Here is a 10265-nt window from a genome sequence, read left to right as displayed (position 1 = left end):
CCCAACAAAGGAAGGTCGTGTCCGACTTATAGTAGACCATTATCGTTTCATTACTTTGTATCTAAAACGACACCGCTCGACAACTTTGTTACCGAAAGAATCGCTCAACATTTGTATTAATGCCAACTCAGATACAAAGTAGCATCGTTGTTCGTCACCATTGTAAACATAATTGGAACATTGAAATTACCTCCTTGTCTATCGTTTTCGTGTTTCTATATGTAAAACTAACAACTTTATGATAAATGAAACGAAATATTTTACTTTTATAATTATAAAAATTATAATATATATTTTTAAGTCTACAAATCAAGATACTAAAAAAATTAAAATAATATATAATTAACTTATAATAATATATATAATATCGTACAATCTAACCCGGAGATAATAAAAATTGATACAGAGCGATCATTTCAATAAACTAGAATGTATCATCATCTACGAGCTCTTAAATTTGAGTGGGTAGAGAGTCAAATTTGGCGGCTGCTTTAAGGGAATATATCATCCTATGTTTGTGGATCATTTTAATAAACTAGAATATATCATCATGTTTGTGGAAAGATAAAAAGTCTCTTTTTGTGATCGTTGGAAGGGAACGGTTCTGCCTCATTTGAGGAATACACGTGAATTTGCCGGTAAGGAGTCGAAATTATTTTTACACGATCAGTCAAACAACCGATTTTGCTTGTTTTGGAAAACGAAGTAATCACAACCAAGTGGGGAGTAAGGGCTGGCGAAATGCTAGAGAAGAAGAACCCGACAATGGAAAGCTCAACAAAACTGCAATCGGTCACAAATAAACCATACAAGATTCGAATAATGGGCAGTATCCATGTAGCAGCAATCCACTGGTTAAAGTCAAAAGATGCATGCCATAAAGTACGGAATTATCGTGAAAGAAAGATGTGAAGCGTAGAACAAATCGATTTAGAGGAGCATCAATGCAGTTCTGTCCATCCTTGAATCAGAAATAATAGCATTTGTTCCACATGAACAAAAGAAACGCACAAAACCAGGAATGGAGATTTTACCATCTCCGAATCAGAATAAACTCGTTCCACATCAACGTCAAAAATTACCGACAGATAAATAGATGGAAGCAGGCCAGAGTAACAAAAAGTTACCGGAGACGTTGCTCACTGGATTACACTGTTGGCCACGTTCTCACAACTTGGCCGAGCCAAGTTACCTTTATTTCGGAGGATTCAGAATTCCACTGAACTGAATGAAGCACATGATAGCGTGCGATTGAATCAGAAATTGGTTCTCAAAAATTATGCAAGTGTGACAACAGGATACCTAATGGGCAGCAGCTTTCACTGCTTTCTCTGCTGCATCATCTAAGTCTTCTGCAGTGATCAAAGTCATTCCACTCTCCTATAAATTATTGCATAGGTTATGGATCGGTGATAATTTCCTTTCCTTCACATGATACTAAGGAAAGACATGAACAAACACAAGGTAAAAGCATAATAAATTCCATATTGTGCATACCTTGAGAATTCTCTTTCCTTGATCTACATTGGTGCCTTCCAAACGAACCACTACAGGTACTTTTAGTGCAACCTGATTAGTACAGGTTTCAGGTCAATCATTACTGAAAAATATAATAGTCACAACTAAAAACAAAATTCCACACTGAACACAGTAGTAAAGTAGATCGAGCACCAAAGAAGTAACAATTAGCAAAAGTCTAGGTCACGAACAGTGATAGACAATTTCAGCAAACGTTCAGAAACAAACACTGAAGCGCTATTTAATCATCAAGTCCGCAAGACCAAACACATATAACTAACCCATGAGTGTCATCCCAACTCCTAGTTTGGACTAAAGAATCTTCACCAGAATGGTTCCTATCAAGAATCACCTCTGTTGTCATTGAATTCTTTTTCCAAATAGTTTCTTGTCACTTTTCTCCTCCTTAAACTAATAGTTCTTTGCTTCATTTTTCTACATCATTCAAATTTCAATATTGTTTCAACTGCCTCTCCTCACTCAAAATTATGTATTTTTGTAACAGCCGAATCACTTCATCAGCCACTTCTCATATGTCATCATACCTAAGCGCCTTCATTATAGAGAAAGATAATCCTCTAAGGTTCTTCTGGGATCAGTCAGCAGCTCAAAGAGGAGTATGAGGATGCCACAGAAATAATGCAATTTCAGACAAAGAATGATGTCCAAACTCCAAAGTATAATATAATACTTTAACAAGTGTAGCTAACAAAAAAAAAGGAGCCTATGACCGACCACTTATGAATTTCCAACTTTTGAAAGCCACACTCATTTGCATTAACATTTGCAGATATATACATATTCTTCACAGTTCCCATGTTGCATGACCAAGTAATTCTGAAGGACCATAATTCTAAGAGAAACATGTCTCTAAGACCATAATTCTGAAGGACCCTACATCAGGTTGCATTAATTCTCATGGGCATCTCATAATCATGATAACCAGGCTATTTCTGAATAGAATAACGCACCTGTTTGGCTGCATTGACAATTCCACTTGCTATCACGTCGCATTTCATAATCCCTCCAAATATGTTGACCAAAATTGCCTTCACTTTGTCATCAGACGTTAATATCTTGAATGCTTCTACCACCTGAGCAACAATATTTCAAATTTTCATGACAACACAAATAATAAAGTACTTCTTTTCAACGAATAAGAGAGGATAGACCAATATCCTACAAAAAAGATGCCCCTACAACTAGTGTCCTGATTTCTACATTCCTAGCAAACCAACTGCAAGACATCTAAAAAGTTCCTTTTGTAATTATCCACTCAATTAAGAATATGGAATTGAATTTGATCAAGCAAACACAGAAATGTATAACCAGTGCATAATATAATATAATCTGCACCTGACTTTCTGATGCATTTCCACCAACATCAAGAAAATTTGCAGGTGTACCACCATGTAATTTGATTATATCCATCGTAGCCATTGCAAGTCCTGCACCATTTACCATGCATCCAATTTCTCCATCAAGACCAATATAGTTCAGATCTGCTTTTGCAGCATCAACCTGCAGAAGGAAAAAAAAGCATACAAATACAAAAAATGAAATTGCAAGCCTATCTTTGATTGATCAGCTAAGGGAGTGTCAATATTTAAATACGCATAATACAGAAGTGTACTTCACATAAACAAGGTCCATATCTAAAGAACAAGTAAACATTTCAAAAGCACATAAAATCACAGTTACAAGAAAATGAATTTAGACCTCTCTAGGGTCTTCTTGTGATGGATCGCGCAGAGCAAATATTTCCTTCTGACGAAAAGCAGCATTGTCATCAAAGTTCAACTTTGCATCAGCAGCCACTAGTTGGTTATCAGACGTCTCAGCAATTGGATTTATCTAGTCAACAAAGGCCCTAAAAGTTATTAGTACAGAGAGAGTAATAACAGAAAGAAAATCAACAGCACTGACAAAAATGTGTTAACTTAAAGAAATCCTTTATGTACCAAACCTCTAATAGTGTACAATCGGATTCACAGAAGAGTTGGTAAAGTTTCTTCACTTGTTCTATTGAAGCACTTCTGTCAGCTCCCTTAGGTGCTAAACCGTCAACAACTTTAGCAGCATCTTCATCAGTAATTCCCTTGAAAACATCAATTGGAACCTTCCCATCGAAAGCATAAAGTTAATTCTAAAATACTGTTACCTAACCATTTGAGAAAACAATAACACTCCCTTGTTTGCTGAACTAAACCTTATTAATATTTTAGAAAACTTTTTCTGGTAAACCAAGAAAAGAAACGAAGATGACTGACCTTAATAATCATGTCAGGGAACTTTTCCGCAAGATCTTCAATGCTAGTTCCTCCCTTTCTGCAAGCTATGATTAGCTGAAAAGCATAATAACTCATGTAAAGAAATCTTGAACTAAAGGTTTGTTTCTTTGTTGTAAAGCAAAGTCAGGATAGTGAACACATGATCAAATGAACATGACAAAATTGTCCAGAGATGTTATATGTAACAGTTGATTTTATATCTATGTTCAATCAGTAGACCACAAGATACGAGGTATACAGTATCCCACATAGAATCCACACATTTAGGATAAAGAAAAAAAACACAAAGAGGAGGAAGGAGAATAATGCTGAATGAGAAACTAAATGATTGTCATTTACTTCTTTATCTAGGAATTTGGACAGGAGAATCAGTTATCTTTTAATGACTAGAATACTATCTAAACCAAAAACCAGAAAAAGGAAAACAGAAAATTTTGATCAATGATGGCTTGTATTTAAAGCAAGTTTATATCCCCATTCCAAGAGGAACAAAAACACGACACATGCACATGAGAAGCAAAATAGTAATCACATGTATAGCATAGTAGCAAAGAGGAGTAAAGCCGCAATCTAAACCAAAAAATTGAAAAAAAAAAAAAAAAAAAAACAGTATAGAATCTTTCTAGAAACTTTGAAGTTGGAGCCTATGCTTAGAAGATGATATACCATCAGGCAAAATGGCAAATTAACCTAATTTTGTTCTAAAACATACTGGTCCAGCAGTCTTGCGGTCAAGGGTGATGGCGAAGTACATCTCATTAACAAGGGATAACTTTTGACACAGGTAAACCTGCAAAAGGAAGCAAAGAAATAAATTTCACTGCAAAAGCTTTTATGACAACACTGTAGCAGAACAAAGTGTTTGACTACTTGCAAAAAATATTAACCTGCTCACAAGCTCTCCATTCGTACAGCAAAGAAGTATACGATCAAAGGGTTAAAGAGTAGTTATGGATGAAATCTATCAAAAGGAGCACAAAATTGGAAAAGAAAACTTAAAATAGGAATTACGGCAATTTTCAGTTTAAAACCAAGACATAGTAGTTAAATGCATCATCAACAATTTTCTGACAAATGCTTTCATGATTAGAGGGCCATACTACAAATTAGGACATATTGCTCATGAACATAATAGAAAATGGACTAGGCCTGACCCTTAATAAGTTACAATTGTTAGAAACCTGAATCTACTTGACAACTGCAGCAAAGATTAATGAGCAAAATCTATTAAAAAATCAGTTAAAAAATTATACCATGATCATTTAAGATGAATTTGAATCAATGTTTTTTGCTAAGTTTTAAAAGAATAAAGGGATGAACAAAATCCAACCTTGCTCACAATCTTTCCTTGTGGACCAGTTTGTTTGGTAACAAGAATCTGGCCAAGCATTTTCCCTGCAGATAATATTTGGTTGCAGTTGACATATCAAGACTTTCAGCCTTCAGTGTTACAATAAACAAAGCACAAAAAAACAACTAATTCATCTAGACAACATAATATTCATGAAATGGAAGTTCAAAATTGAGGAAGCTTGTAAAGAATCATTTAATCACCATTCACCAACATCAAAGAGGCAACATCCAGAATTCAACTTTGTACAAGATAAGGTGCTTCGCACATGAACTTGACTAATACGCTTGATGCATGAGGAATCCAAGTAAACCCAACAAAACCAGATACAATGGATTAATATAAATGATGATAACCAACTGCACAAATTTCTGAATTTTTGAAAAAGCAGCACCAAGAGAAGAAACTCAAATTCATGCCGAAAAGGATCCAACTAAAGACTCAAACAAGTAAGAAGTAACTATTTATGGAACTCACAAACAAAGAGATGTCTGAAATGATATCCATGTCAGATATGTATTTGATACATAATAGAAAAATTAAGCATCACCTAGTTTTTGATGACCACCAAAAGGTAATTTTGTACCTAGTGATCTACCCAGATTTTCATGACAAGCTTCCTTCTTTGTATGACTCAAACATTACCCAGAATTCAACTCTAAGAGTTAAAAGTGGGTCAAATAAACAACAAAAAGGAAAACATACCTTGTATCACAAGGTAATACAGATCATTTAATAGATACAGCAAAGAATAAAGTTGCATATTATCAATTTACAAGAATGAACAATGGGGGCTTACAGCCCCTGGCCTACAATATCATATTTGATTTCTGTGATAAACATAGGTGGATAAAAAGACAATCCCAAAATTTTGTACATGCTTTAGTAAAGCAAATATGAAGACAAATACACAGCATCTAATATTTTGAAGATTATATTCTATAATCCAAACACATAAAGGAGAAGCGAAAGAAGAATTGATGTCTTGTAAGTCAAAGACAACCAGATTAGCAAGTATGGAGTGCTAAATACGCATTTGAGTCCACAACAGGAAGTTAAAAAATCCTAGAATCATGAATGATGTGATCTTAGATTTTAGAAAGGATTACATATATATATCTTACCTCATGTCATAAAATAGAATTCATTATTTTTCAGTTTCCTAATTACCTGATCCTCAGGATCATGCTCGAAGCATTAATGCCAATAATCTGGACATCCTACCAAAATAAAACAAGATAACATATTACTGAGCATAAGTTATAATGGATAGTGTTCCGGCTTTGCCAATATGATGAACACTCTCCACACCTCTACCACGACTAAGCAATCAGCAAACCATTTCAATAAAGCAGTGACTTAATGCATCCACCAAAAATGACGTTAGTCACATTCTAATGTATTTTCAAGGCTTCAAATTCTTTAACATGTGGTTCCATCCTAAAAAGAGCCAATTGATTGTGAATAGATGAATAAAGCATGTTGGAAGGAAAAAAAAAAAGAGCACAAAAGTACATCCCTTACCAGCTATATCTGCAACCTCCTCAATTTTCACAATATGCACTCCACCCTGAAGCCCACTTTTGAAGGTCCCCAAGCCTCTCCCACCAGCAAGAATTTGGCTTTTGACTACAATCTGTGGCAACGCCATAAAGGCTTAAGTTTCTTAGTTACTTTGTTTGGGTTAATCTATATGTGAAAATAGAATGAAAAAATATAAAATCATTTTAAGATATGAAACTGATGTACGAGTAAAACGACTCTGTATATATACAGAAACAAGAATCTCACGTGAAACAAGACATTTTGCATCATATATAATGATATTACATGCATATAGACAAACTTTCAGTTTCTCAAGATTTTCTTTCCTTTATGATTTGGTTTCTAAGATGTTTTCACGATTTAATGAATTTGGCATTACAATGATAACATAAGATGATATATGATGGTCACACCAACTTTTATCAATTGCAACTTCCACATATGTATATCAGCACTTATTAGCTTCCAAGCCTTGGCATCAGACTCAAGGCAAGAGAAAAAAAAGGGAAGTTCTCCAAGAGAAGCATATAGCAATTCTAGATAGTAAAACCGTACCGTTGATGTGTATCTCTTAAAGGCCCATGCCACTCGTTCGTGTACACTCAATAAATTATCATGCAAGAAGCATGAAAATGATCACAACAGCAGATTGTATAATTTGGATCGTAGATTTTTAGTAGAACTTTACGGAAACAAAATGAATAGCAATATCATGAGACAGAACAAATCCCCAAGAAAACGGGATCTTCAGAAAATGCCTAGCAATCTTTTTTTCTTTTATCTATTGTCCGGGACAAGAAGCTCACCTCCTTCTCATTAGGAAATACAGATCTAACAGTCTCCTTTACTTCTTCAACAGATGAAACAGCGACTCCCTTTGGCACGTTTATGCCATACTTGCTCATCAATTCAGCACCCTGCTCCAGAAGAAATAACCTTTGCGATTATATCTTATGCAAACGGACATCCTCGAAGTCAAATAATAAATATTTATGGAATAAAGAAAGATCGGAGTGCTCAATGACAACGGGAGATGAAACGACCGGTCCGTATAGGCAAATCTTGAGCATCTAATAACAATCAGAACTCGCAAAGGATTAACAAAAAAAATATACTTCCTTCGAATATCACACGCATCACACAGAACGATGAGGCCTTTCATCGCCATTTTACTGGAATCAAAGAAAAATAAATAAAGATTAAAACCAATGGTCACAAACAGATCGGATAAATACCTGGTACTCATGGACGTTGAGGCGCCGCAGCTGCTGCTTCTGCCACCTCCCGGCGAGGGAGAGAGACCCAGCGACGAGCTTCCCGAGCGATCCCCTCATCGTTCCTCCCTATTCGATCGCCACACAACACCCAGACCCCCGAATCAGATCTTGGCAGAAGAGAGGAGGCAGACGCGGATGCGGGCGCGTATACAAGCTAACCCTAAAGATTTCTCTTTCTCCGTCGCTACACTTCTTCTTGCCTTTTCTTCTCACTAGGAATCGTCGTTAATAGGGAAATTACGTGGGAGACTCCCGTGAAGGCAACTTTTCAACGACATCCCTGTTAGTTATTGTATTTAGTTTCGTAGTACCATTTCCTTTTATAATTAGGACCTTTTAAAAATAAAAATCAAAGAAATAAAGTAAAGAAGGGAGCAAAGTTGAAATCTGTGCAAGCGACCGACTTTTACGTAAATTGTGCAAGCCGGTGTTCGCTATAAATTTTAATATATCATCTCAAAAAAACCCCTATTGAATAATGACTAATTTTATTTTTTTGAATATATATATATATATAATTATATTAAATATTTCTTAATATTATTTACAGTCGTCTGAGATTTACATATTTTCAAGAAAAACGTAAAATAGAGAACTCCTTCATAACTTCACTCTACACTTGTATTTTTTTAATGTTAAAATGCATGTGAAAATTGGATGGTTAATACAAGTAGAGAGAGTGGAAGATGTATTTATTTGGTGCACTATATTGGTGTGTCAGATGCATCATGATGACTGACTTTTCATTCTGCCTATATTTTGTGCAATACGTTGGTTGTAGCATTTATTTACTTAATTCTTCATAAAAGATAAATGATTGTAGGATCACTTATGAAAAGGAGATTTCCTTATTCTTTATAAAAAGATATCTTGTCATCAGTAAATGACATCTACCAAATGTTCGAACATTCAGCTTATCACTTATGTTTTAGTTTAATGTACTTATTCCTGTCAAAACAATAGAAAAATTATACACATGCCTTTTTAATTACTCATAAATTTATACTCCTTAAAAATCAAAAATATCCTAATACTCTTCTAAATATATTTTTTTTATTAAAAAATAATCATGTGATATTTTTATGAATATAATAAAAGACATGATCTAAACCTATGACATTATAATAAAGTTTTTACCGACTAAGATACCTTCAGATTGATAAAAAATATATATATTCTAATCTTATTTAAACTTTGATAGTTAAGTTAAATTGAGATAATCAGAACACAATATGTAAGCTATGTAAAACCCAACCTAATATGAAATTTCAAATAATATCCTATCTATATTATACAATATGATAGGATTTCGAGATGATCTTGATGAGGAAGATGTTAGGTAGATGGCCCATTAGTTCAGCCCGTTTGAATAATTCTAGCCCACTTTAGTCTTAACTCTCCTCTCTTTTTAACCTAAACCCTAATATGTGGTGGCTAAGGAATAAAAAGGGGGCAAATGGTGGCTATGAATAAGGCTAAAAAATTACAACAACGTGGTTCAAAAAAAAGAAGGAAAAGATAGAAAAATAAGAGAAAAAGAAAAAAGATAAGGACAACGCAAAAATTATTTTCAATCATCCAAGCAAGCAATGTTTTCACCTCAGTTAGATCAGATTTATAGTGAATTCTTATTATGATTACTTGGGGAGATTTTGGATGACATAATCCTTGCATCATAGTTATTCTCTTGTGATTGTTACTTGAGTTTTGGCAAGAGACTCCGAGATTTGTATATTCATTATTCTTATAGTAAATTTTCTTTAGTTTGCCCTATGATTTTTATCCTTCATGTTGGAGAGGTTTTCCACGTAAATCTGGTGTCCTATTTGATTGTGATTTCTATTTAATTCTGCTATATATTACCATCTGCTTGTATTTGTTCGTATAAAAAGTCATCTTTTTATCCTATCAAAAGACTCTTCTAATTACTTATCATATACCCTCTATTATTGCCTATAAATAGACAAGACCTTTTGGAAAGTCATGATATGATACACGATTTAACATTATTGAGAGATAACAAATCTTCTCTTATCTCCCTTTTGATCCTAATCTATCGCTTATAGTGGTAGGATATAAAGAGAGGAGAAAGTGAGTCTAGTTCTCATCATAGATCGACGTCGTCGTTTCTTTTGGACGATAATGCACTTACATATCAGATAAATATTTTCTAAATAGCATTAGCAAATACACAATCATAATCTTCAATCTATCATTATTTGATTTTAGTTTCTGATATTAAATTTATTTTATATAATAGTAGTACAATTATGATTTTTATGC

The 10265-nt window shown here is 34.2% G+C and overlaps 1 protein-coding gene across 1 annotated transcript; it reads right to left on the bottom strand.

Moving 5' to 3' along the window:
- Nucleotides 1-896: 896 nt before the first annotated feature.
- LOC135587577 (succinate--CoA ligase [ADP-forming] subunit beta, mitochondrial-like) lies at nucleotides 897-8193 on the bottom strand. The gene is made up of 13 exons (XM_065079148.1): nucleotides 7941-8193; nucleotides 7512-7622; nucleotides 6685-6796; nucleotides 5140-5204; nucleotides 4522-4599; nucleotides 3789-3863; nucleotides 3485-3637; nucleotides 3238-3372; nucleotides 2875-3039; nucleotides 2490-2612; nucleotides 1498-1569; nucleotides 1303-1380; nucleotides 897-1224 (listed from the first exon to the last, which is right to left on the bottom strand). The coding sequence occupies exons 1-12, from the start codon at nucleotides 8037-8039 to the stop codon at nucleotides 1303-1305; spliced, it is 1266 nt and encodes a 421-aa protein (XP_064935220.1). The 5' UTR covers nucleotides 8040-8193; the 3' UTR covers nucleotides 897-1224.
- Between the last annotated feature and the right edge of the window lie 2072 nt (nucleotides 8194-10265).

The sequence above is a fragment of the Musa acuminata genome, chromosome BXJ1-8 (genome assembly GCF_036884655.1).
Source record: "Musa acuminata AAA Group cultivar baxijiao chromosome BXJ1-8, Cavendish_Baxijiao_AAA, whole genome shotgun sequence".
NCBI classification, from domain to species: domain Eukaryota; kingdom Viridiplantae; phylum Streptophyta; class Magnoliopsida; order Zingiberales; family Musaceae; genus Musa; species Musa acuminata.
The sequence above is the reverse complement of the archived record's forward strand: the minus strand, read 5'-3'. Positions and strand labels throughout refer to the sequence as shown.